Here is a 27,955-nt window from a genome sequence, read left to right as displayed (position 1 = left end):
TTGTGTAAATCAAATGGTGCTAACTCTCCAAAAATCCATTTTAATTCCAGCTTGTAATGTGACAAAACAGGATAAACACCAAGGGGGGTGAATACTTTTGCAAGGCACTGTAAATGAATAAAAACAATTATCAAATTGTCTTGACATTCTTGCTTGGCAGGCCTGATGAATTCAAATAGCAGTTGGGTAAGAATCCATTTTCATCTTCAATTTAGCTTCCCGAACATCCACATTTCCTTTGCACAGCCACACCCATGCACCTCAAAGAACTGGTTAGTACTGGGATAGGAGACTGCCAGGGAAGACCAGATTCTGGTGTGGAAGGGACTTTGACTTATATAACAGCAACTTGCTGACCGGAAGAATGGTTAAGGGCGTCTTAAAATTCGTATTATTTCAGAATATTTGTAATCCACTGCCTGATGGAGAAAAACAGCATGTGTATGTGCCCACAGTAACATCCTTATCTGTGTTATGGATTAAATTTTTTGAGAAAGAGAATGATGTGAGAAGCCAGAGAGTGAGTGAGAGTTTGTTTTTTTGGGCATTCAGAGAGAGTGTCTGGGGCAGAGAGTGTCTCAGACAACACCAGTGTACATACATGAAGCTTCTTTAATAAAATCTATCTTTCTCTCTCTTTAAGTCTCTGTGCCTGCCTGCAATCTTTATTGGAGGGGAAAGAGAAATTTTAATTCACAATCAAAACAGTCACAATTGTTTATTAATTAAAGAATAACTCCATATTTTTATGGAGTTATTCATTATAACATTGGTTATAATAGCTATAAACATTCATTCCCTTTCTTACATAGAAGGATAGCTTAAATAAAACCAAAATAAAACATTTTGTTAAAATATATTTATGTTTGTGGAGAGTAGTGATGTCAAAGTATACTTTTGGCAGAAAAACTTTGGTCAGAAAAAGCCACTTTTTTAAAAAAAGCCACTTTGGTGGCTTATTACACACTCGATGTAGAATGGATTCCCTTAGGGTGGAGCACTGAAATGGCTGACATTCTTGTAAGCACAGTAAGTAGATATGAATATGACTTGGGATGAAACCTCATCTCATCTCATTATCTCTAGCCACTTTATCCTGTTCTACAGGGTCGCAGGCAAGCTGGAGCCTATCCCAGCTAACTACGGGCGAAAGGTGGGGTACACCCTGGACAAGTCGCCAGGTCATCACAGGGCTGACAGACACAGACAACCATTCACACTCACATTCACACCTACGGTCAATTTAGAGTCACCAGTTAACCTAACCTGCATGTCTTTGGACTGTGGGGGAAACCAGAGCAGCTGGAGGAAACCCACGTGGACACGGGGAGAACATGCAAACTCCGCACAGAAAGGCCCTCGCCGGCCACGGGGCTCGAACCCGGACCTTCTCGCTGTGAGGCGACAGTACTAACCACTACACCACCGTGCCGCCTGGGATGAAACCTGAGTCTTATATTGTATCATGCTTGTATTTAGTTCTTCAATCAGCTTCAGCTGTTAGTGGTGGTGTTTTAAGTTCATGGTTAGCCCAGGCAGCTTAAGTTTAAAGACATTTAAGTACAATATTAAATCTACTTCATTAGCACCCATTTAACATGGCTGTCGCCAATCCTGAAAGAGAGAAAAAAAGTTGTTGTTTCTTCAACACTTTGGCAACTGTGACCTTTAAAATATCACCATCATTTAGACTTTGGATTTTTTTTCCCTTACTAGCTTTGGTACAATGTTAGCCAGTCAGTAAGCCAAAGCCACAGGTCAAATGTAAGTAGAATACTGTTTACTGAAAGACCTTGAGGTCCATGTCTATCAGAGGTTGCAGTCCATTTCCAGTGGTATTTTCTCTGGAGAGTAGTCACGATTAGGAGCTTCCACATATCTCTGCAGCATGCTGTAATACTGTTCACCACGATTATAAGTGTATAAGGCTGAGATCTGCTCCCAGGCTTTGTGGTTTGGAAAAGGAAATGCCTCAGGGTCTTTGTTCTCAAAGAAGCTCTTGAAGTTTCGCTCGGCCAGCCGGGTAGCGTACTCATTTGCGAATGATTCAAACTTCTCCCTCTCCTTCTCCTTGTATACTTTCCAGAAAGTGAGCTGCAGGTAGCTCACTTGAGAGCGGCAGTTTTTGTAACATGTGTAAATCAGAGCAGCCAAAGCAGAGCTCATGATCATGATCCAGCCGAGGATCTAAGGAAAAGATTATTAAACTTTTAATAAACATTAAATGAATTAAGAAAGTCATGATTTTTGAGTGATTCCAGTTTTGTGGTGTCATTTTGCTCTGAATTAGCAAAAAAAAAAAAATCATGAACTAGCATCTATGCTAATGGCCTGAGGAAAATAGGGATGTTCTGATGATTTGCTTTCAAAGGGAATATGGCAGCCAATATCTGCCATATCACTGAAAATAAAGAAAAAACAATGCCACAATGTCATTTTCTTCTTTCCATGATCTTTCGGAAATTCAGATGATGGAATTTCCTGCTGAGCATGTGACTTGTGGAATATTCCAAATATTTCCCTGGGGTGAATGTGTTCAGCTAACAGTACTGAGTGAATATTCTGGGATTAAAATGTACATTTTTTCATAAACTATAAGAGATTACTCATGGAAAAAGATGTTTCAAGCATGAATGTTAAACATTAATGTGAAAATAAGATTCTTGAAGTATTTACTGATTATACTTCAAAGTAAAATGCAGTTAGAATGGGCTGCTGTAGGTTTTATTCATGTTTTAAGTTCATATACAACATTTGAAACATGCACACAGGCTGTTGTAAAAGACGCTTTATGTGGGTGTAAAATGTCTTTTACCTTTGATTTACATTACAAGCTTGTAATATCATCTCATCTCATTATCTCTAGCCGCTTTATCCTGTTCTACAGGGTCGCAGGAGCCTATCCCAGCTGACTACGGGCGAAAGGCGGGGTACACCCTGGACAAGTCGCCAGGTCATCACAGGGCTGACACATAGACACAGACAACCATTCACACTCACGGTCAATTTAGAGTCACCAGTTAACCTAACCTGCATGTCTTTGGACTGTGGGGGAAACCGGAGCACCTGGAGGAAACCCACACGGACACGGGGAGAACCTGGACCTTCTTGCTGTGAAGCGACAGCGCTAACCACTACACCACCGTGCCGCCCGCTTGTAATATCAGTGTCACAGAAATTGCAATCCATTCATGGGGGGAGAGCTACTTGTTAGCTACAGTAGTATCAGAACACCACACCAAGACTGTTTTTTTAGTAGTAGTAGTAGTAGTCGTGATACCTGAGACTGGGCGTGTAGCATTAGCAGAAGCTCCTTGCTGTCCTCCGGCGACAGGTTGGATGTTTTACATGGGACTTTGGCCAGCTCGTCCTTGCATGTGCTGGTCCTATTTTTACAAAACCAGTCCACAAGTACCCGTTCTTCCACACCACTCACTGCACACTCATAGAACCTGCCATTCAGCAAAGTGATGCTGAGCCATATGATTGGTGCCACGAGTGCTCCAACAATCACTTTTAAAAGCACAGATAAACAGCCCACGCAGTTCCTCCTACAACAAACAATATGATAACATTATATTTCCAACAAGAACATGACACTTGCCATGCTGTAAATTAAGGAATAAAACACAATGGGGAATGCAGTTATTGGAAAACCGTCAATAACAGGGTTGGTAATCACTAATCAGAAGCATGGTCTGAAGCATTTCATTCCACTTTCACCACAGAAATATGAGAACAATTACAATTTTATTTGAGTATACAGTCAGTGTGACAATTGTAACCACAACAGTTTTGGGATAAAAACAGAGTGTTTCCTGGGGGTAAATTTGTATTTTCATAGAGTCTGGAATTCCTAATGAGTTTAAAGACTTTAATTGTTTAGAATTTTCCATATTTCTGCATAAATATGACCTAAAACATCATCAGATTTTCACACAAGTCCTAAAAGTAGATAAAGAGAACCCAGTTAAACAAATGATACAAAAATATTATACTTGGTCATTTATTTATTGAGGAAAATGATCCAATATTACATGTCTGTGAGTGGCAAAAGTGTGTGAACCTCTAGGATTAGCAGTTAATTCGAAGGTGAAATTAGAGTCAGGTGTTTCCGATCAATGGGATGACAATCAGGTGTGAGTGGACACCCTGTTTTACAACCCCAATTCCAAAAAAGTTGGGACAAAGTACAAATTGTAAATAAAAACGGAATGCAATAATTTACAAATCTCAAAAACTGATATTGTATTCACAATAGAACATAGACAACATATCAAATGTCGAAAGTGAGACATTTTGAAATTTCATGCCAGCAACACATCTCAAAAAAGTTGGGATAGGGGCAATAAGAGGCTGGAAAAGTTAAAGGTACAAAAAAGGAACAGCCAGAGGACCAAATTGCAACTCATTAGGTCAATTGGCAATAGGTCATTAACATGACTGGGTATAAAAAGAGCATCTTGGAGTGGCAGCGGCTCTCAAAAGTAAAGATGGGAAGAGGATCACCAATCCCCCTAATTCTGCATCGACAAATAGTGGAGCAATATCAGAAAGGAGTTCGACAGTGTAAAATTGCAAAGAGTTTGAACATATCATCATCTACAGTGCATAATATCATCAGAAGATTCAGAGAATCTGGAAGAATCTCTGTGCGTAAGGGTCAAGGCCGGAAAACCATACTGGGTGCCCGTGATCTTCGGGCCCTTAGACGGCACTGCATCACATACAGGCATACTTCTGTATTGGAAATCACAAAATGGGCTCAGGAATATTTCCAAAGAACATTATCTGTGAACACAATTCACCGTGCCATCCGCTGTTGCCAGCTAAAACTCTAAAGTTCAAAGAAGAAGCCGTATCTAAACACGATCCAGAAGTGCAGACGTCTTCTCTGAGCCAAGCCTCATTTAAAATGGACTGTGGCTAAGTGGAAAACTGTTCTGTGGTCATACAAATCAAAATTTGAAGTTCTTTATGGAAATCAGGGATGCTGTGTCATTCGGACTAAAGAGGAGAAGGACGACCCAAGCTGTTATCAGCGCTCAGTTCAGAAGCCTGCATCTCTGATGGTATGGGGTTGCATTAGTGCGTGTGGCATGGGCAGCTTACACATCTGGAAAGACACCATCAATGCTGAAAGGTATATCCAGGTTCTAGAGCAACATATGCTCCCATCCAGATGACGTCTCTTTCAGGGAAGACCTTGCATTTTCCAACATAACAATGCCAAACCACATACGGCATCAATTACAGCATCATGGCTGCGTAGAAGAAGGGTCCGGGTACTGAACTGGCCAGTCTGCAGTCCAGATCTTTCACCCATAGAAAACATTTGGCGCATCATAAAATGGAAGATACAACAAAAAAAGACCTAAGACAGTTGAGCAACTAGAATCCTACATTAGAAAAGAATGGGTTAACATTCCTATCCCTAAACTTGAGCAACTTGTCTCCTCAGTCCCCGGACATTTACAGACTGTTGTAAAGAAAAAGGGGATGTCTCACAGTGGTAAACATGGCCTTGTCCCAACTTTTTTGAGATGTGTTGTTGTCATGAAATTTAAAATCACCTAATTTTTCTCTTTAAATGATACATTTTCTCAGTTTAAACATTTGATATGTCATCTATGTTCTATTCTGAATAAAATATGGAATTTTGAAACTTCCACATCATTGCATTCCGTTTTTATTTATAATTTGTACTTTGTCCCAACTTTTTTGGAATCGGGGTTGTATTTAAAGAACAGGGATCTATCAAAGTCTGATCTTCACAACAAATGTTTGTGGAAGTGTATCATGGCACAAACAAAGGAGATTTCTGAGGACCTCAGAAAAAGCGTTATTGATGCTCATCAGCTGGAAAAGGTTACAAAACCATCTCTAAAGAGTTTGAACTCCACCAATCCACAGTCAGACAGATTGTGTACAAATGGAGGAAATTCAAGACCATTGTTACCCTCCCCAGGAGTGGTCAACCAACAAAGATCACTCCAAGAGCAAGGCGTGTAATAGTCGGCGAGGTCACAAAGGACCCCAGGGTAACTGAAGGCCTCTCTCACATTGGCTAATGTTAATGTTCATGAGTCCACCATCAGGAGAACACTGAACAACAATGGTGTGCATTGCAGGGTTGCAAGGAGAAAGCCACTGCTCTCCAAAAAGAACATTGCTGCTTGTCTGCAGTTTGCTAAAGATCATGTGGAGAAGCCAGAAGGCTATTGGAAAAATGTTTTGTGGACGGATGAGACCAAAATAGAACTTTTTGGTTTAAATGAGAAGCGTTATATTTGGAGAAAGGAAAACACTGCATTCCAGCATAAGAACCTTATCCCATCTGTGAAACATGGTGGTGGTAGTATCATGGTTTGGGCCTGTTTTGCTGCATCTGGGCCAGGACAGCTTGCTATCGTTGATGGAACAATGAATTCTGAATTATACCAGCGAATTCTAAAGGAAAATGTCAGGACATCTGTCCATGAACTGAATCTCAAGAGAAGGTGGGTCATGCAGCAAGACAACAACCCTAAGCACACAAGTCATTCTACCAAAGAATGGTTAAAGAAGAATAAAGTTAATGTTTTGGAACGGCCAAGTCAAAGTCCTGACCTTAATCCAATTGAAATGTTGTGGAAGGACCTGAAGCGAGCAGTTCATGTGAGGAAACCCACCAACATCCCAGAGTTGAAGCTGTTCTGTACGGAGGAACGGGCTAAAATTCCTCCAAGCCGGTGTGCAGGACTGATCAACAGTTACCAGAAACATTTAGTTGCAGTTATTGCTGCACAACGGGGTCACACCAGATACTGAAAGCAAAGGTTCACATACTTTTGCCACTCACAGATATGTAATATTGGCTCATTTTCCTCAATAAATAAATGACCAAGTATAATATTTTTGTCTCATTTGTTTAACTGGGTTCTCTTTATCTACTTTTACGACTTGTGTGAAAATCTGATGATGTTTTTGGTCATATTTATGCAGAAATATAGAAAATTCTAAAAGGTTCACAAACTTTCAAGCACCACTGTGTGTGTGTGTGTATATATATATATATATAAAATCACCACAAAAATTATCATTATTATTACCAGTGGCCTGGGTAAAGCACGTGCCTTTGTATTGCTCACGTGTTACAGATAACCAACACTGGTTGCCTTGGTGACAGCAGGTTTGGTGACACATTGGAAAGGTGTTGGCAAGATAGTGGGCTATTTTAACACAGCCCTGCTAATATGGAGGAACTACACCTGCAGCAAACAGAACTTAGGCAAGGAGAGCAAGTGTTACAGGATACTTCAACTAGATGGAATTTGTTGCTTGCTGTGATCTCTCGTCTCCTAATGAACCAGTACATCGTAAATGCAGCTATTTTTTTTTTCAAAATGTCATGTGAAAATCAAATCATGAACCCAATATTGTGAATTGAATCAATTCAATCATGAATCATTTCATGCCTAAACTGCACCATATATTACAGCTGGTCTATGTTGCCTCAGTAATTTTTTTTTCTTCTTCTGCATCTAAAGTGACAGTGAAAATCATTATAATGTCAAGAATAACATGGGAAACTTATGGACTTATTTCCATCTTTATTCTTGCTGAAACATTTCTGGGTTTTTTTAGATTTGTCAATTCATTAGGTCATATTATTGATTGTTATGGCCATGATTACATAGGAACAGCGAAAAAAAATGTTCTGAATTTATAGGAAATAAAAGTGATGTTAACCTTTAAAGTTTATTACCTTTAAAGACATTAGTCTTATCATTAATGCACTTATCTACCAAAATTCATTTGAAGTAAAATCTTTTTAAATGCTTATCATGACAAATACAGATGGATTTGTGATTAACCTTAATTAAACATTAAAACAATTACCTAATTAATTAATTTAATCAATTGACAACCCTAGTTATAATGATATGTGTAAATATGTACATGAGATGCCTGATAAAGGGTTAAGTTACAACTTTTATTTCCAGAAAAGTTAGGATATTTTCCAAGATGCAATAAAAACAAAAAAAATCTGTGATTTGTTAATTCAAGTGAACCTTTATTTCACTGACAAAAGTACAAAGAAAGGATTTTTGGTCATTTTACTGACCAACTAATTGTATTTTGTAAATATAACCAAAATTAGAATTTGATGGCTGCAACACACTCAAAAAAAAAAAAGTTGGTACAGAGGCAAAATAAGACTGAAAAGTTTACAGGATATTCAAGTAACACAATTTTGTAAGATTCCACAATAAGCAGGTTAATTGCTGTCATGCACCAAAGGCTCAGTCTTTACAAGCAAGGATGGGTCATAGCTCACTTCTTTATGGTAAAATTCATGAGGGAAATATTAATCAATTCAAAAAGAACATTTCTCAACAAAATATCATAGGTATTTCAAAATCTACAGTACATAATATTGTGAAAAGATTCAGGGAATTTGGAGACATCTCAGTGCGTAAAGGGCAAAGTCACTGTTGAATGTGTGTGACCTTCAAGCCCTCAGGCAGCACTGCCTGAGAAACCGTCAGGCTAAATGTGACAAATAAAGCCACGTGAGCTCGGAAATACTTTGGAAAACTGTTGTCACTTAACACAGTCCGCCACTGCATCCAGAAATGCCACCTGAACCTGTATTATACAAGGAGGAAACCGATAGATAGATAGATAGATAGATAGATAGATAGATAGATAGATAGATAGATAGATAGATAGATAGATAGATAGATAGATAGACAGACAGACAGACAGACAGACAGACTTCATTTTAACAGGGTGGCCCATTCAACACAGCTGGTATCCATAGGGACCCTGCAAAACTATACTAATTTACAATTTCAAAAATCTTCTTCTTCTTCTTTTGGCTGCTCCTGATTAGGGGTTGCCACAGTGGATCTTTTGTCTCCATTGCTTCCTGTCTTCCACATCCTTCTCTACCACACCTGCCACTTTCATGTCCTCTCTTACCACATCCATGCATCTCCTCTTTGGCCTTCCTCATTTTCATGTGCCTGGCAGCTCCATCCTCAACATTCTCCTTCCAACATGCTCTGCAACTCTTCTCAGGATGTGCCCATACCATCTCAGTCTCATCTCTCTTAGCTTAATTCCCAAGCTCTCCACATGCGCTGTCCCTCTGATGTGCCCGTTCCTTATCCTGTCCAACCTTGTCACTCCCATTGCAAACCTTAACATCCTCAACTCCGGCACCTCCAACTTTGCCTCCTGTCTCTTCGTTAAGGGTATGGTCTCCAATCCATACATCACAGCTGGTCTCACTACTGTCTTATACATCTTACCTTTCACTTTTGCTGGGACTTTCCTTTCACAAATGACTCCCGAAATCCTTCTCCAACTGCTCCACCCTGCCTGCACTCTCTTTCTCACCTCACTATCGCAGCCCCCATTTTCCTGCACAGTTGACCCCAGGTACTTGAATTCACCAACTTTCTTTACGTCTGCTCCTTGCATCTTCACTACACTCCCATCCCCATTCTCATTGACACACATGCATTCTGTTTTGCTACTGCTCATCTTCATTCCAATGCATACCTCCATCTCTCCAAACCCAGCTCAACCTCCTTTCTACTTTCACCACATATCACAATATCATTCGCAAATATCATGTTGCATGGTGACTCTTGCCTCACTTTGTCCGTCAAGCTATCCATCACTCTGGCAAACAAGAAAGGACTCAAAGCAGATCCTTGATGAAGTCCCACCTTCACCTTGAATCATTCAGTCGTTCCAACTGCACACCTCACTGCTGTTTCATATTAATGAGATTATTAAATCTCATTAATCATGTGAGATTATTAAAGATTATTGTAGCATATTTTTGAAATTGTAAATTCAAAAATATGCTACAATAATATTTAATAATCTCATTAATATGAATAATCTAAAAATTTAATTAAAACTATTATGGTCTTAAGAGGAAAAAATACAATGAAAATTATAAAAATAGATATATGAAACTAACAAAAATGTCAATAATATAATAAGACTATAATGACCTAATGAGCCTTTTAAATTGATGTAGAGATGTAGTTGATTTAATATTTGCTGGCAGTGAATTAAAAAGTATTGAACCTGTGTTGTGGCCATTTTTTATACCAAACATTTCCTTGGCCACGCGAGGCAGAGTGTGGGGTTGTTTAGACGCGCATTCCAAAGTGAGCACACACAGAGAGTGAAATAAAACGAGATGTTGTTCCATTTGTTTTCCACAGTCCGGTTGACTTTCAATGAATCCAACAAACAAGGTAAAAAAAAGGTATAAACTAAGAGGGTACGCTATGCGGTCGAAAACTGTGTCCTACTCAGACTCTGTCTGTGAGGCACCTGTGAGTGTACCAATTAAATCTGTGATTCGCGCCACCAATGCACGTCGGAGAGAGGGGTTTCACAGTACCACCCACATCACAGGTGTATTGGGCCAGACAGAGTGTGTTTAGGTCCAGGTAAGTATACATAACATAAGAGGTAAGTATATAAACAAAGAGGTAGGCATATAAACATAACAGGTAAGTATTTATAATAACTAACTAAAAATATTTTTCTTTAACAGGTTGCCAGCAACTCAAAGCAAATTTCTATCAATCTCAAATATGGCTCCAACTCACTGGCCCCTAATTGTCATGGCTACTGCAGCACAATTACTAACATTATTTACCAAAAGGAGCCATACGACACTAAATGGATGCCATGCAAGACACCTTCTCATGTTCCATAACCATAATACATCAGTCCATATATACAAAGGAAGCCATAAGCTACTAAAGGGAGCCAGAAGTACTGAATGAAATGCAATAGAACTTCTGATGTTCTTACATTACTATACATCAGGTACCGGTAATACCAAATATCAATCACAACAATGTTTACATTTGTTTTTTTTCACATTTTGTTCTTTTTTTTGTGCGCCAGTAAAGTCCTTCAGGTGAAAAAGGTCAAAAAGGTTCAAAGAAGTTGAAAAAAGTTGAAGTCCAATGTAAATGTAGTGCAATATGGCAAAGTCAATGTATGTGCAAACAATGAATGTAAATGTGGTGCAGAATTGTGAAGTCCATGAATGCAAGTGTATGGGCTGGTGTGTGAGCACGCACAGGAATGTTTGGGTTTGTCAGTAATGGGAGCGTGCAATGGGAATTTTAGAGCCAAACTAGGGTGACTCTTCACCTTCAAGAAGCAAGCAGGGCTTGCTGATGGGTCTTTGCAGCACATTGGTTTTGGTTTTCACCAACACGCTTCGCACAAGACCTTTGGGCCTGGGCAGGGCCTTGACCACCCTACCAAGGGGCCAAGAATTCCTAGGTGCTGCCGGGTCTACCAGCACCACAATGTCATTAACTCTGAAGTTCCTCTTAGCGTGGGTCCACTTCTGTCATTGCTGCATTAGTGGTAGGTATTCCGTGGTCCACCTTCGCCAGAACAGATCTGTCAGATATTGGACTTGTCTCCACCGTTTCCTGCTGTACACATCCTTTTTGTTGAAGAGACCAGGAGGTGACAGCGGTTCACCTTTCAACGGCAGCAGGTGGTTAGGCGTCAAGGGTGTCAGATCATTTGGGTCACTGGATGTGGTGGTGGGGGGTCGGTCCTTGAGAATGCATTCAACCTCACACAAGGCTGCCTGTAGCATTTCGTCATCCAGTGTTTGTTGCCGTATGATTGAGAGGAGTATCTTCTTAACCAGGCAGATAAGTCTTTCCCATACTCCTCCAAAGTATGCTGCAGATGGTGGGTTGAATAGCCACTTGACATAGTTGGCTAGCAGAGAATCTTGGATCTTTTCATTATCTAACTGATTCAACGCAGTTTCCAGTTCCTTCTGTGCATATGTGAAGTTGGTGCCACAGTCTGTTCTTATGGTAAGTACTTGTCCTCTCCTACACAAGAACTGCCAGATGGCATTGATGCAGGAGTCGGTGTCCAGACTCCAGGCTGCTTCAAGATGGATGGCTCAGCATACCAGGCAGGTGAAGACCACTCCCCAACGTTTCACATGTGAGCGGCCTCTCCTGACCTCCATAGGTCCAAAGAAGTCGATGCCCACATGTGAAAATGGTGGCAATCTGGGAGTGACCTGATCCTGTGGTAGCTCCACCATCTTCTGGGTTCCAGGTCTGGCCTGCATCCGTCTGCAAAACACACAAGATCTTACAATGTGTCTAGCACAAGAGTTAGCAGAAGGAAGCCAGAATTTTTGTCTAAGTCTTGAAAGTATGTGATTCCTTCCTGAGTGTCCAATTTGCTGATGGATATCCCTCAGGATCAACTTGGATATACAAGATAACTTGGGGAGTATAATTGGGTTCTTTGTACTCACAGATATTGGTGCTTTACCTATCTATCCTCCAACCTTCATGATGCCATCTTCGATGATTGGATCCAGTCTGAATACAGAGCTATCAGGTTTCACTGGTTTGTCCATTCTTAAGAGTCTCAATTCTGAATCAAAGTGTTGTTGCTGTTCATAATGAATGATTGATTTCTCTGCTTCGTCCAGGTCCTCCACTGTTAAGCCTTTTGGCTCATCCTGTTTGTTGGTAAGTATTTTCCCTTTGTAATTTTGTAGCAGACATCTCTTAAGCTTGATTAGCCATGCCACAGCTCTTACTAATTTCTTCCATGAAGAGTAATACTCAGAGTGGTGGTGGCCACAGCATTGTTGAGGTTGACGGTGTTCACAGTGACATCAGGCTTTACCTCTGGGTCACCAGGAGGGATATGGCCGAGTTCCTGTGGCATGCCAGGCCATTCACTTTCATCCTGTGACAGGAAGAGGGGGCCATTGAGCCACCTGGTGGAATTCAAGAGTGACGTTATACACAAGCCACGTGATGCATCATCCGCTGGATTTTGTTCAGAGCGTACATACCTCCATTGGTGTTCGTTGGAGAGGTTGTGGATTACTGCAACTCTGTTTGCCACGTAAGTATGAAATCGTTTTGTTGTATTGTGAATGTACTTCAGTACTGTTGTACTGTCTGTCCAGAAGGTGGAAGTACACAGTTCCCTGTGGAGTTCTTGTTGTAACATCCTGTCAACCTTCACAGCCAGTGTTGCAACTGCAAGCTCCAGTCTTGGGATTGTTAGCTGTTTCAGAGGAGCTACTCTAGCCTTCCCAAGAACGAATGCAACATGAACATTATTGGTGTCAATGATAAGTCGGATGTAACTTACGGTTCCGTATCCTGACTCGCTTGCATCACAGAAATGGTGCAGCTCAGCAGTCTTCGTAGTGAAATTCTCAGGCTTCATGCACCTGTCCATCTCAAATCTGCATAACTGATCTAATTCTGCGAGCCATCTTTTCCAGGGTCCGGTCATCTCATCAGGAATCATGTCGTCCCATCCATAGTTTTCCTGACAGAGTTTCTGCAAGATTTGTTTGGCCTGAAGTGTAAAGGGAGAAAGGACCCCTAGTGGGTCATAAATGGAACTCACCACAGAGAGAATGTTGCGTCTGGTAGGGGCTTTGTTTTTCACAGCCACACGGAAGGTGAATTTGTCATTTTTGATGTTCCACTGTATTCCCAATGCCCTTTCCAGTGGTGGTTTATCTAAATCCAAGTCAAGATGTTTCACAATTGCAGCTCTGTGGCTTTCAGGGATGGTTTCCAGAACTTTGTAGCTGTTGCTCACCCATTTGTTTAAGGTGAAGCCACCTTGGGCACATGCCTTTCTCAAGTCACTGGTGAGGTGGATTGCTTCTTGTACAGTGGGCACACTCTTCAAGTAGTCATCCACATAAAAGCTGTGTTTGATTGTGTCCTGCACTTCAATGCTGAATTGATGCGAATTGTCCACTGCTGTCTGTTTCAAAGCAAAGTTCGCAATGCTTGGTGACAACACTGCGCCAAAAAGGTGAACAGTCATCCGATAGACTGCTATTGGTTGGCTGGTGTCTCCTTGTGGCCACCAAAGGAATCTCAGGAAGTCACGTTGATGTTCATGGACTTTCACCTGATAATACATTGCTTCAATGTCTGCCATTAATGCGATTCTCTCATGTCTGAATCTCAGCAGGATGCCCAGGAGTGGATTGGCAAGATCAGGGCCTTGAAGGAGCATGGTGTTGAGTGATTTGCCTTTGTATGACGATGAGCAATCGAAGACTACACAAAGCTTTCCCTTTTGTTTGTGGTACACGCCATGGTGTGGTATATACCGTATGCGGCCATCACACTTTTGCAATTGGCTTTGTGGCACCTTTTCTGTATAGCCCTTCTCCAGGACGCTTTCCATGAAAGTCTTGTATTCAGAGGCATAGGCAAAATCCTTCTTCAATCTCTTAGCCAGGCTCCATGCACGCTGTGCTGCCATGTCATAGTTGTCAGGCAAAGTTGGATCCGTGACACGAAAAGGTAAAGGTAAGTAGTAGTGTCCATCTTTACGAATGAGAGAATTGGATGCCATGTCCATGAACATTTGATCCTCAACAGACATCTCTCGCTTCTCTTCATACTCCTTTTCAGGGAAGTCATGATTGTACTGAGATATCAGTAGTGGTTTGATATTTCCCAGAGAGATACGATTTGTTGTCACCATTCTTGTTCCATCCTCTTCCGTAGCAGTGTTGCTGATTGGGCCATTGACCACCCATCCAAAGAGTGTTTTAACTGCATACGGTCCATTGCCTTGTCTGTGTATGATTTGCCAAGGTTCCCTAGCCTTTGGAACGTTAATCCCAATCAGTAGCTCAATTTCAGCATCAATGTTGTGAAGTGTGACTTCACTCAGGTATGGCCATTGACTCAGGTCTTGTTGAGTTACTGTAACAGGTCCCCTTTTGAGACTGGGATGTGTTTTTGTGTGTACACTTTTGGCAGGTCAATATACACACTACTGTCTATGCTACCAACCTCCAATCCTGTGAGCTCATAGCATTTCACAGGTCTTTCTTGGCCCATGGTCTTCAGGATAATTTGAGTACTGCACCCTCTGGTGTTCAGCTTTTCCATCAGGTGTTCAGTGCAGAATGAGGCCATGCTGCCAGGATCAAGGAAAGCATAGGTTTGGATGGTCTTACTTTCATTTGCCACTTTGATCTGAACTGGTACAATGGCCATAGCACAGTTGTTACTGGCCCCTGTTGCTGCATGATTTGCTGACACCTGAGTGCTTTCCACAGGGGTGTTTGAGTTGGTGGGCTTTGCTGAAGGCTGCTGCTGCTTGTGGTCGGCATGGTCAATGTGCAGCAGTGTGGGGTGTCTTCCTTTACATGTTTGGCATTCTAGTCTTTTTTGACAGGTTTTGCTCATGTGACCCCTTCTAAGACAGCCAAAGCAGTGACTGTTGTTTTTCAGATGTTCTACTTTCGCAACATGAGGCTCCAGTGCAAACTTGGTGCAGTAAATTACTGAATGGGCATCATCACAGAAACTGCATGTTGGCAAGGTAGGTAGCTGTCTGTGTTTTTGGCCCACAGTTGATGCCATAGTGGTTGCAAAGCTCTTCTTGGGAGTCTTTGAACTGGTCAGTCTTGATTTTGATATTACGCTTTTGACTGGGACAGGATCTTTGATATCCCCAAATATGGGATGCAGCAAGATGTTGGCCTGGGTCTCCAGAAATTCCACAAGTTGTCTGAATTTAATGCGAGTCCTTTTCTGTTCAGATTCATACGCTATAGTGCGCCATCTTTCATGCAGTTTGTATGGAACTTTTGACAACAGCAATTTCAAGTTGGATGCAACATTTAATTCATCCATGTGCTCCAGGTCGTTCATGGCGTTAAGGCATTCTCTCAGGTATAGAACATATGACTGTAATGATCCCCTCCTAGAAATGCCACCTTATTGTGGTGGAGGGGTTTGTGTGCTTGAATGATCCTAGGAGCTATGTTGTCGGGGGCATTATGCCCCTGTCAGGGTTTCCCAAGGCAGACAGGTCCTAGGTGACAGGCCAGACCAAGAGCAGTTCACCAAAACCCCGAATGGAGCAACAACCAAGGACCGAGACGTCGCCTGGTATGGTGCAGCCGGGGCTCCACCCTGGAGCCAAGCCCGGGGTTGGGGCTTGCATGCGAGCTCTTGGTGGCCAGGCCTTTGCCCATGGGGCCTGGCCGGGCTCAGCCCGAAGAGGTGACGTGGGCCCGACCTCCTGTGGGTTCACCACCCACAGAGGTAGCAGTAGGGGGCTGGTGCAGTGTGGATTGGGTGGCAGTCGAAGGCAGGGGCCTCGACGACCTGATCCCCGGACACAGCGGCTAGCTGTTGGGACATGGAATGTCACTTCGCTGGGGGGGAAAGAGCCTGAGCTTGTGCGGGAGGTTGAGAGGTAGGCTAGAGATAGTCGGGCTCACCTCCACGCACAGCTTGGGCTCTGGAACCCAGCTCCTCGAGAGGGGCTGGACTCTTCACTTCTCTGGAGTCGCCCATGGTGAGCGGCGGCGGGCTGGTGTGGGCTTGCTTATAGCTCCCCAGCTCAGCCGCCATGTGTTGGAGTTTACCCCAGTGAACGAGAGGGTCGCCTCTCTGCGCCTTCAGATTGGGGAGAGGGCTCTTGCTGTTGTTTGTGCCTATGGGCCGAATAGCAGTGTAGAGTATCCGGCCTTCTTGGAATCCCTGGGAGAGGTACTGAGAGGTGCTCAGACTGGGGACTCCATTGTGCTACTGGGGGACTTCAATGCAAACATGGGCGACGACAGTGACACATGGAGGGGCGTGGTTGGGAGGAACGGCCTCCCTGATCTGAACCCGAGTGGTGTTTTGTTATTGGACTTCTGTGCTAGTCACGGTTTGTCCATAACAAACACCATGTTCGAGCATAGGGGTGTCCATAAGTGCACGTGGCACCAGGACACCTTAGGTCGGAGGTCGATGAGAGACTTTGTTGTTGTTTCATCTGATCTCCGGCCCTATGTCTTGGACACTCGGGTGAAGAGAGGGGCTGAGCTGTCAACTGATCACCACCTGGTGGTGAGTTGGATCCGCTGGCGGAGGAGGAAGCTGGACAGACCTGGCAGGCTCAAACATATGGTGAGGGTCTGCTGGGAACGTCTGGCCGAGCACTCTGTTGGGGAGGTCTTTAACTCCCACCTCCGGGAGAGCTTTTCCCAGCTTCCGGGGGAGATGGGCGACATTGAGTCTGAGTGGACCATGTTCTCTACCTCCATTGTGGACGCGGCTGTTCGGAGCTGTGGCCGCAAGGTCTCCGGTGCCTGTCGTGGCGGCAATCCCCGAACCCAGTGTTGGACACCGGAAGTAAGGGATGCCGTCAAGCTGAAGGAGTCCTATCAGGCCATGTTGACCTCCAGGAGTCCTGAGGCAGCTGACAGGTATCGGCAGGCCAGGCGTGCTGCAGCTGGGGCAGTTGCGGAGGCAAAAACTCGGAACTGGGAGGAGTTTGGGGAGGCCATGGAGAAGGACTATCGGTCGGCCTCGAAGAAATTCTGGCAAACCGTCCGGCACCTCAGGAGGGGGAAGTAGTACTCTGCCAACACTGTTTACAGTGCGGGTGGGGAGCTGTTGACCTCGACTGGGGACATTGTCAGGCGGTGGAAGGAATACTTTGAAGATCTCCTCAATCCCACCGTCATGTCTTCCATTGAGGAGACTGAGGCTGATGACTCAGAGGTGGACTCATCCATTACCCAAGCAAAGTCACTGAGGTGGTTTGCAAGCTCCTTGGTGGCAAGGCACCGGGGGTGGATGAGATCCGCCCTGAGTATCTCAAGTCTCTGGATGTTGTGGGGCTGTCTTGGTTGACACGCCTCTGCAACATCGCGTGGCGGTCAGGGACAGTGCCTCTGAAGTAGCAGACTGGGGTGGTGGTCCCTCTTTTTAAGAAAGGGGACCGGAGAGTGTGCTCCAATTATAGGGGAATCACACTTCTCAGCCTCCCAGGGAAGGTTTACTCCAGGGTACTGGAGAGGAGAATTCGACCGATAGTCGAACCTCGGATCCAGGAGGAACAATGCGGTTTTCGTCCTGGTCGTGGAACACTGGACCAGCTCGATACCCTTCATAGGGTGCTCGAGGGTTCATGGGAGTTTGCTCAACCAGTCCACATGTGCTTTGTGGATCTGGAGAAGGCATTCGACCAGGTCCCCCGTGGTATTCTGTGGGGGGTGTTTCGGGAGTATGGGGTTCGGGGCCCTTTGCTAAGGGCTGTCCGGTCCCTGTACGAAGGGAGCAAGAGTCTGGTTGGCATTGCCGGCAGTAAGTCAGACCTGTTCCCAGTGCATGTTGGACTCTGGCAGGGCTGCCCTTTGTCACCGGTTCTGTTCATAATTTTTATGGACAGAATTTCTAGGCACAGCCAGGGGCCGGAAGGAATCCTGTTTGGGAGCCACAGGATTTCATCTCTGCTTTTTGCAGATGATGTTGTCCTGTTGGCTTCTTCAAACCAGGACCTCCAGCATGCACTGGGGTGGTTTGCAGTTGAGTGTGAAGCAGCTGGGATGAGAATCAGCACCTCCAAGTCTGAGGCCATGGTTCTCGACCAGAAAAGGGTGGCTTGCCCTCTTCAGGTTGGTGGAGAAGTCCTGCCTCAAGTGGAGGAGTTTAAGTATCTTGGGATCTTGTTCACGAGTGAGGGAAGGATGGAGCGTGAGATCGACAGGCGGATTGGTGCAGCCTCCGCAGTGATGCGGTCGCTTTACCGGTCCGTCGTGGTGAAGAAGGAGCTGAGCCAAAAGGCAAAGCTCTCAATTTACTGGTCGATCTACGTTCCGACTCTCACCTATGGTCATGAGCTTTGGGTAATGACCGAAAGAACAAAATCGTGGATACAAGCGGCCGAAATGAGTTTCCTTCGCAGGGTGGCTGGGCGCTCCCTTAGAGACAGGGTGAGAAGCACAGTCACTCAGGAGGAGCTCGGAGTAGAGCCACTGCTCCTCCACATCGAGAGGAATCAGCTGAATTGGCTCGGGCATCTCTTTCGGATGCCTCCTGGATGCCTCCCTGGGGAGGTGTTCCAGGCATGTCCCCCCGGGAGGAGGCCACGGGGAAGACCCAGGACACGCTGGAGGGACTATGTCTCTCGGCAGGCCTGGGAATGCCTCGGTGTTCTTCCTGAGGAGCTGGCCGAGGTGTCTGGGGAAAGGGAAGTTTGGGCTTCCATGCTTAGACTGCTGCCTCCGCGACCCGGTCCCGGATAAAGCGGAAGAAGACGAGACGAGATGAGACTATAATGATTTTCCATCATCAGGCTTAATGGGTGTCCAATTCAAGGCCTTTTCAATGTAGGCATTAGCTATTTTCATTTCATTGCCAAAGTGTTGTTCGAGCAACTGTTTGGCCTCAGTGTAGCCTTGGCGAGGGTTCATGTGCATGCAGCTACGCACTAGAACTTTGGCCTGCCCTGATGTAAACTGCTCTAAAAAATAAAGCCGATCCTGGCAATTGCTTGTTTTGTCTTCAATGAGATACTTGAATGCGTGTACAAATGACTGATAAGACAGTGGATCTCCATTAAACACTGGCACTTCTCTCTGTGGCAATAATGAGAGATTTTGCTGCTGTAACATTAATTCCATGAGCTCCTTTTGTGTTTGTAACATTGTAGCACTGAGATCTGTGACATTGTTATGACTAGAGTTACCATGGGGGCTAGATGAAGTAGTTGGTAATTGCTCACTTTTGCTGATGTGTTTCACTGCCTTTTGCAATGGCGTCCTGGGCACTGTAGTAACGGGAGCGTATTCAATGGTGGATGCATCAGTGAGAGTGTGTTCGTTCTCTGTGGGGCACATTCTGATCATAATATTCATTCATTACGTTTCCCTGGTGTTCAGAATCCTCACACAACACTTTTAATTTAGCGTCAGCAGCATCCAGCTTTGTCTTAAGTTCTAGTTGTTCCATTTTTGATTTTACAGCAGTTTCTTCCATCTTCAGCGCATGCAATGTAGGCAGAGCTTTGGAGCGCGCCTCCAGTGCAGCCTTCTCAGCCGCAGCGACTTTAACAGAAGAGGAGGAGGAAGACGATTTAGTCGAGACCCGGGAAACAATGGAAACAGTCTTTGTGGTCAACGAGCTCTTGCAGCTTGAGCTGTTGCGTTTTCCAAGTGTCCATATCCTTCATAAAATATTCAAAGTTCATCATTCGGGGCTCGTACCACTCCACGTAATCAGTCTCCCTTTCATCTTCGCCGAGAAGATCCTGCACCTTTCCATGTAGATCTTTAAAGTCATTTAAGTATGCTACAAAGTCTTTCATAAGCAGCTCTAGCTCCACATCTCCATTTTCGATAAGCAAGGCTTTAATTTCATTGCTTTTCCTTGTACATGTTCCTAATTTTCCTCTTCACGTTGCACAGAGTGATTTTAAAAGTTCCTCCGCTTCCGTCTGGGCTTCCGTGTCAGTCATTTTAACTTAAACAATTAACTGTCCGTTTTTAACAAATGATAGAGGATCAAAGAATAAAGTTCTGCTGCTTTTGTGTCCGTCAAAGTAATTTCCAAAAGTTCATTCATTAATTACTCACAATGCCAGGTGAAGTCTCTTCATTGTGCTGTGTCCTTAAATGTCGGCTCACGCAGCAAACTTTCTCCTGTCCTTGCTTCCGTATAATCCACAATGGTATCTTCCAGGTTTGTAATCCTTTGTTCCTGCGTCAATCTTCGGAGTAGTTTTCGACTAATGTTGTGGCCATTTTTTATACCAAACATTTCCTTGGCCACACGAGGCAGAGTGTGGGGTTGTTTAGACGCGCATTCCAAAGTGAGCACACACGGAGAGTGAAATAAAATGAGATGTTGTTCCATTTATTTTCCACAGTCCGGTTGACTTTCAATGAATCCAACAAACAAGGTAAAAAAAAAAAAAGGTATAAACTAAGAGGGTACGCTATGCGGTCGAAAACTGTGTCTTACTCACTCTCTGTCTGCGAGGCACCTGTGATTCGCACCACCAATGCACGTCGGAGGGAGGGGTTTCACAGTACCACCCACATCACAGGTGCATTGGGCCAGACAGAGGGTGTTTAGGTCCAGGTAAGTATACATAAGAGGTAAGTATATAAACAAAGAGGTAGGCATATAAACATAACAGGTAAGTATTTATAATAAGTAACTAAAAATCTTTTTCTTTTACAGGTTGCCAGCAACTCAAAGCTAATTTCTATCAATCTCAAATATGGCTCCAACAACCGGAATATCCAAAAGTTCATTTACCTAATGTGAGCTTAGTAAATGCAGGTCAGATTTACTTCGAGTGTTATAACTATGAATACTTGAGTGCCTAACGAAATAATTACTCAAATATTTAGGAACTAAATTATGAAGGCATTCAAATACTAGCAAACACTTATGAATTTTTCTGTTTTTCTCTAAATCAATCCAGTTTAAAACTTCTATAGCATCTTTACAGGAGTCTTGTCTGGTGATAATGCGAGTAGCTCGATTTTGTAGCCTCTGTAAGTTCGTGCAACTTCCAACGGATAAACTACCCCATACACTATCAGCATAGTTTAGAACTGGTGCTACTATGGTAAACACATTTTGCAGCTTTGAAAATGAGACAGTGTCGAGCACATGAGAGAAGACCCAAGCATTTAACCACTTTATTGGAGACAAAGTCAGAATGTTCCTTCCACGCAAGATTTTCATGTAGCATAATGCCTAGATAGTTAAATTTTGTGACTCTTTCAATGGTCTTTCCTTTGAGTTGGAGAATGAAATCTGCAGTGTCTTCTAACTTCTGTCTCATTCCAAAGAGTAGTTCTTTGGTCTTACTCTGATTTAGTACCAGTTGACTTCCCTCCATCCACTGCTGAACACGGTTTAGTAATGCATCCTTGATAGCACTTACTCTGGTTCCAAAGAAGTAGATGACAGTATCGTCGGGATACATGCTGATCAAAGATCTTTTTAAACACAGTGGTAAGTCATTTGTATGAATGACAAAAAGTAAAGGCCTAAGTAAAGAACTCTGTGGGATACCGTAATCAAGGTGTAGACGAGGTGGTAAGTCCTGTTTATACTGTACTTTTTGAAAGTGTGTAGTTAGATACTCTTTGAACCAATTTAGGCTCTGACCTCTGACTCCATAATGTTCCAATGTGTGGAGAAGACATTAATGGTTTACTAGATCAAAAGCTTTTTTTAAGGTCAATAAAGACAGCACCAATAAGATTCTGTTGGTCCATGTTTTCCAAGATATGTTCTACCAGGGAAACAGCAGCAGCTTCTGTTGAGTGCTTTTTACAGAAGCCTGACTGGAATGTCAAGAGAACATTGTTATCCTTTAAAAATTGCAGCAACTGAACTTGTATCGCGTGTTCCATAACCTTGGAGATAAGAGAGAGTACTGAGATGGGGCGATAGTTGTTTTTATCATCCATTTCAACAGACTTGAAGATTGGCATGACTTTGGCCTCCTTCCACTGAGTTGGAATTTTTTCTGTTAGCAACGTCTGATTCATCAAAGATGTAATCGCTTTGGCTATATTTGGCTGCATCCTTCAGGAGTCTTGCAGGGATCTCGTTAACCATGAGATCGTTGCCATTCATTAATTTTATGCAGAAACACCACCCACTTGTCTGGGCCTGAACTCATCTCAGACAGACCAAAAGACAGTGGAAACGTGCTGTGGTCAGATGAGTCCACATTTCAGCTTGTTTTCGGGAAAACCAGTTAACCAGTTACAATTAAGTTGGTCAGTAAAACCAGGGCCGCTGACAGCTTTGGCTGGGCCCGGGACAAAATGCTCTGAATGGGCCCCCCCCGGGCCAACCCCCACACACATCCTTTAACCGAACGCCATTAAATGTATTCCGTTACGCCCCAAGCCTGCATGCGACAGCCTCCGCAATGCCTTCCTAAACTCGTGGATAGTCTACTATAATCACGCGATTGGGGTGCTCTTGAAGGAGCAGCGATGGACGGGGGATTTCGGACAGGGCTGGGGGCGAACATAGTATACTGTGCGTGCGTACTGTCCAGTGTGAAAAGCAGAGAAGAACACACCACTCGAGAAACGGCGGGATATGATTGCGGGCTAATGTGAATATTCTTAGCTTCAATCAGATATATGAAACACAATGTTATTAAGCCGTTGTGGTTATGAAATGATTCAGTGCCCTGTGCGTTTGATATGGTGTTCAGTGTGATTTGCTCTCCCCTCATTTGTAACATGAATTGCGTGCCGCACGTGCCTTGGTTGGGGTTACTTTACGGGACTGGAAAAAGTTGGCTGTGTCTTACCTGTAGGGTGACCACCGACATGAGTCTGTAAGTTAGGACACTTGTGTCCAAAAGTGAGGACAAAGGCCCTAAAGTTAGGACACCGTCGCGTTACGGGGGGGGGGGGGGTAAGAAAAACTTATAAAAAAAAAACGTATGAAGTCAATATATATTTGTTAACTTGGAACACCTATCAAAAAGAGAAATGTGGAAAATGATGGTCAAGACCATGTCAACAAGAAACAAAACATCACTGTAAAGTCACTGTAAAGAGTTGTGTCCATCTATAGACACTGAAAAAAAAAAACAGTCTTTGCCATGCCATAGGCCAACATATTTATTCACTTGAAAATGACCATCAAAAAGAAAAAAAAATGAAAAATCGAAAAATGAGTCAAGAAACATGTAGGCCTACTGTCATTTAGCCTACTATACTGGCCTTGGCTTATCCACAGGAACTAAACTAAAAACAAAACATTGTTGTGTTCATTTATGCTCATCCAAAAAAAATATCAAAAAGAAAAACATGAAAAATGACAGTCAACCATGTCATTTACATTTGGCATTCTCTCTGTGGCGGTCTGTCTGTCTATCGCACCTTTCCCTCTGCTCCCCACATCAATGTCAATGCGGCAGAGCTTGCAGAAGGCGAAGTGTTCTCCTTTTTGGCTCTTGCCGACAAAACGATGCTCTAAGCACCAAGCATTTTTAAAGGGATAGTTCGGGATTTTTGACATGAATCTATATGGTATCCCCGTCAGCAGTGTCGTGCATCCACACTGACTTACCCCCGACAGTGTTCTGTGAGCCTAGATATTGTACAGTGTTGGTCAGTGCACAAGTAGTTCCGGCAGGTTTCCTGGGGTCTGCAAAGTAACACGTTTTTCTTCTCAAAACAGCTCGTGTTCGAATGAGTGATTTATTAGCATAACAAAACCCTTGTAGTCCAAAAAGTCACACCTTGTAATTGCTTGGGGCTACTTTCTCTCAATAGCGATCAGTGCGCGCTGTCACTGTTAACAGTTGTGTGCGAGCTAGCCAACAACTTTCATTAGTTGTTTGACAGTGTTTAGCAGCAGCAAATTGCTTTCCTCCTCAGTATACAAGTGTGCTTCCATGGCAGGGACAAAGAAACTACCACTGCTGCCTATGTAGTGCCCTATTTATACAAATAGGAGTCATTCAGGATTCAGCCATGACACAGAGCAAAAACATGGCTGAATCCTGAATGACTCCTATTTGTATAAAGAGGGCACTACATAGGCAGCAGTGGTAGTTTCTTTTTCCCTGCCATGGAAGCGCACTTGTATACTGAGGAGGAAAGCAATTTGCTGCTGCTAAACACTGTCGAACAACTAATGAAAGTTGTTGGCTAGCTCGCACACAACTGTTAACAGTGACAGCGCGCACTGATCGCTATTGAGAGAAAGTAGCCCCAAGCAATTACAAGGTGTGACTTTTTGGACTACAAGGGTTTTGTTATGCTAATAAATCACTCATTCGAACATGAGCTGTTTTGAGAAGAAAAACGTGTTACTTTGCAGACCCCAGGAAACCTGCCGGAACTACTTGTGCACTGACCAACACTGTACAATATCTAGGCTCACAGAACACTGTCACAATTATAACAAAGTCAGTGTGGATGCACGACACTGCTGACGGGGATACCATATAGATTCATGTCAAAAATCCCGAACTATCCCTTTAAAGGATGTCTTTCGTTTTGGCATGAGTATTGTTCAACAGCACGCGTGCCAACATTCATAGGTTTTTCTGTACAAACATTCTGTACAAACACATAGACACCCATTCACACTCACACCTACGGTCAATTTAGAGTCACCAGTTAACCTAACCTGCATGTCTTTGGACTGTGGGGGAAACTGGAGCACCCGGAGGAAACCCACGCGGACACGGGGAGAACATGCAAACTCCACACAGAAAGGCCCTCGCCGGCCCCGGGGCTCGAACCCAGGACCTTCTTGCTGTGAGGCGACAGCGCTAACCACTACACCACCGTGCCGCCTTTTCTTTGTACTTGTGCAAGTTAAATAAAGTTTCACATGAATTAACAACTCACAGATTTTTGTTTTTGTTATATTTTGGAAAATATCCCAACATTTCTGGAAATGGGGTTTGTACTTGTTTATGTGTTTTTTAAGCCAAACTTTCCCTTCATGGATCAATCAATCAATTGGCTGTGCTCCAGTGTCTGTGGATTTTTTAGAATTGGAAGCCTTAAGGCCAAAAGTTTGTTGACACCTGAAAATATGTGTTTGTTGAACATCCCATTGCACATTTAGTCCTAATTTTACTGTTATAACAACCTCCACTCTTCTGAGAAGGCTTTCCACTAGATTTTGGAGTGTGTCTGTGGGGATTTTAGTCACAAGAGCATTAGCAATGTCAGGCACTTATGTCAGGTGAGCAGGCCTTGGGTGCAGTCAGTGTTCCAGTTTATCCCAAATGTGTTCAGTAGGGTTGAGGTCAGGGCTCTGTGCAGGACACAAGAATTCTTCCACTCCATCCTTGGCTAAATATGTCACTTTGTGCACAGGAGCACAGCCATGCTGGAACAGGTCTGGGCCTCTTGGCTTCAGTAAAGGGAAATCTTAAAGATTAACAAAACCCCAAAATAAACTCCTTTATACTGACAGATAATATCCATACAAGACATGTTGAAGTGTTCACTTGTTCATGTTTGGACCTGTATACTGTGTACTGTTTTATGTTCACAGTACTGTATACTGTGTTTTGTACTGTATACTGTGTACTGTTTTATGTTCAAAGAAAAACGATATTGCTGATGCTGCCATCACACTCTCTTTGAGGTTCAAATATCATGTTCTACGTCCAAATTACACAAGAGAATCCAAGATTAAGATGGCACTTACTACATGACTTACCGAGGCTAGTGGATCTCGTGGACACATCGCTTCTAACTTGTTGTAAACAACCCTCAAGATGTCTGAGTGTCAAATGTTTGGCTGTAAAAAATAAGCCCTATCACTGAAGCAGTGAAACACACACACCCACACACACACGAACAGTGAGCACACACATACCCAGAGCAGTGAGGGGCTGTGCTCCAGTGTCTGTGGATTTTTTTTAGAATTGGAAGCCTTTATTTATTACATATACATTACAGCACAGTGAAATTCTTTCTCTGTATTCAACCCTGCTGAAGCAGTGAACACAGAGAGAGAGAGAGAGCAGTGGTGCCTGGGGATTTTTTTTTAGAATTCAAAGCATTTATTTGATGGCTTTATGTAACAATGTCAAATGTTACATAAATATTACTAGTGTGCCAGTTACGTCACAGGTGGACATCTCGTTTCAGTGCATATGGTTGCATCCAGGTAAGCCTATTTTTTAGCAATATAAAAACTTTTAAAATGGACAAATTATTGTTATAAAGTTTTATTTTTAATTTAAATGTGTGGAGGGTGGCGGCACGATGGTGTAGTGGTTAGTGCTGTCGCCTCACAGCAAGAAGGTCCAGGTTCGAGCCCTGTGGCCGGCAAGGGCCCTTCTGTGCGGAGTTTGCATGTTCTCCCCATGTCCGCGTGGGTTTCCTCCGGGTGCTCCGGTTTCCCCCACAGTCCAAAGACATGCAGGTTAGGTTAACTGGTGACTCTAAATTGACCGTAAGCGTGAGTGTGAATGGTTGTCTGTGTCTATGTGTCAGCCCTGTGATGACCTGGTGACTTGTCCAGAGTGTACCCTGCCTTTCGCCCGTAGTCAGCTGGGATAGGCTCCAGCTTGCCTGCAACCCTGTAGAACAGGATAAAGCAGCTAGAGATAATGAGACGAGATGAGATGTGTGGAGGGCAACATCAGGGCACTTGCCCATGATCAGCAAACAGCATTTATTCTTGGGTTTTGTTTGACTTTAATGCTACAGCATACGAACACATTCTATAGTATTGTGTTCTTCCAAATTTGTGCCAAAAGTTTCCATCGTTTCCTCAGAGCATAACAATAACTATTCACCAAAAAACATGACCTGATTATTATTTATTTTGTGCCTGTAAGGGTCTCCTTACCTATGAGGACAGAGTTTTCTGGGATTGAGACAGCAGCCTGTGTAGAGGCGCCATAGGCGCGTGCTCAGGAAAACGCCGACGGTGAAGAGCACGAACGCCGGTCCGAGGAGGAAAGAGAGCCCGTAGACCATGTTCTGCTTTACGTTACACGGACACTGGAAGGATGAGAGCGAGAAGATCTTCTGTCCACCGATGGTAGCAATGACCATGAAACCATATCCGATTTTGGTCTTCTGATTGCTGAAGAAGCGCAAGACAGCTCTGGGCGTATCCATATCTGAATCGCTGGAATCATTCAGGTATTTTTGTTCTCCTCCTGAAAAAGGAATGCAAACTTTTGAAACAGAACACGATATTGCAATTCTGTAGCTGGAAGTCTGGGACAACCCCCCCCAAACAAACCCCAAAACAAAACCGAACTTCCTGACTAGAGAGACGCACGCTGCTTTTATTGTGCTTCCTATTTGTTATTTTCTTTTCCTCCCGAAAATCTCCTCTCTGTAAATATATGCGTCTCTCTCTAACTCCTCCCTGCTTGTTATTCTTCCTTCAGCATACCTGTTCATCTGTTTTGCACTTCCTTGTCAGACAACTCACAACCTTTCCCTGCACACACTATGGCTATAATTATAGCTCAATAACATCCGAAAGTGCATGGTTTCATTTACCACTCTTGACTTTGGTTACCTAACCCCATTTCCGGAAAAGTTGGGATATTTTCCAAAATGCAATAAAACCGCAAATCCGTGTTAATTCAAGTGAACCTTTAT

At 43.5% G+C, this 27,955-nt stretch overlaps 1 protein-coding gene across 1 annotated transcript; it reads right to left on the bottom strand.

The window, feature by feature from the left end:
- Positions 1-89: 89 nt before the first annotated feature.
- On the bottom strand, positions 90-27,711 carry LOC132871597 (calcium homeostasis modulator protein 5-like). The gene is made up of 3 exons (XM_060905878.1): positions 27,186-27,711; positions 3,281-3,551; positions 90-2,187 (listed from the first exon to the last, which is right to left on the bottom strand). Exons 1-3 carry the CDS (start codon positions 27,458-27,460, stop codon positions 1,810-1,812), a joined length of 924 nt encoding a protein of 307 aa, XP_060761861.1. The 5' UTR covers positions 27,461-27,711; the 3' UTR covers positions 90-1,809.
- Positions 27,712-27,955: the final 244 nt, after the last annotated feature.

Source organism: Neoarius graeffei, chromosome 23, assembly GCF_027579695.1.
Source record: "Neoarius graeffei isolate fNeoGra1 chromosome 23, fNeoGra1.pri, whole genome shotgun sequence".
Taxonomy (NCBI): domain Eukaryota; kingdom Metazoa; phylum Chordata; class Actinopteri; order Siluriformes; family Ariidae; genus Neoarius; species Neoarius graeffei.
Note: the sequence above shows the minus strand (reverse complement) of the source record. Positions and strands in the feature narration are given on the sequence as shown.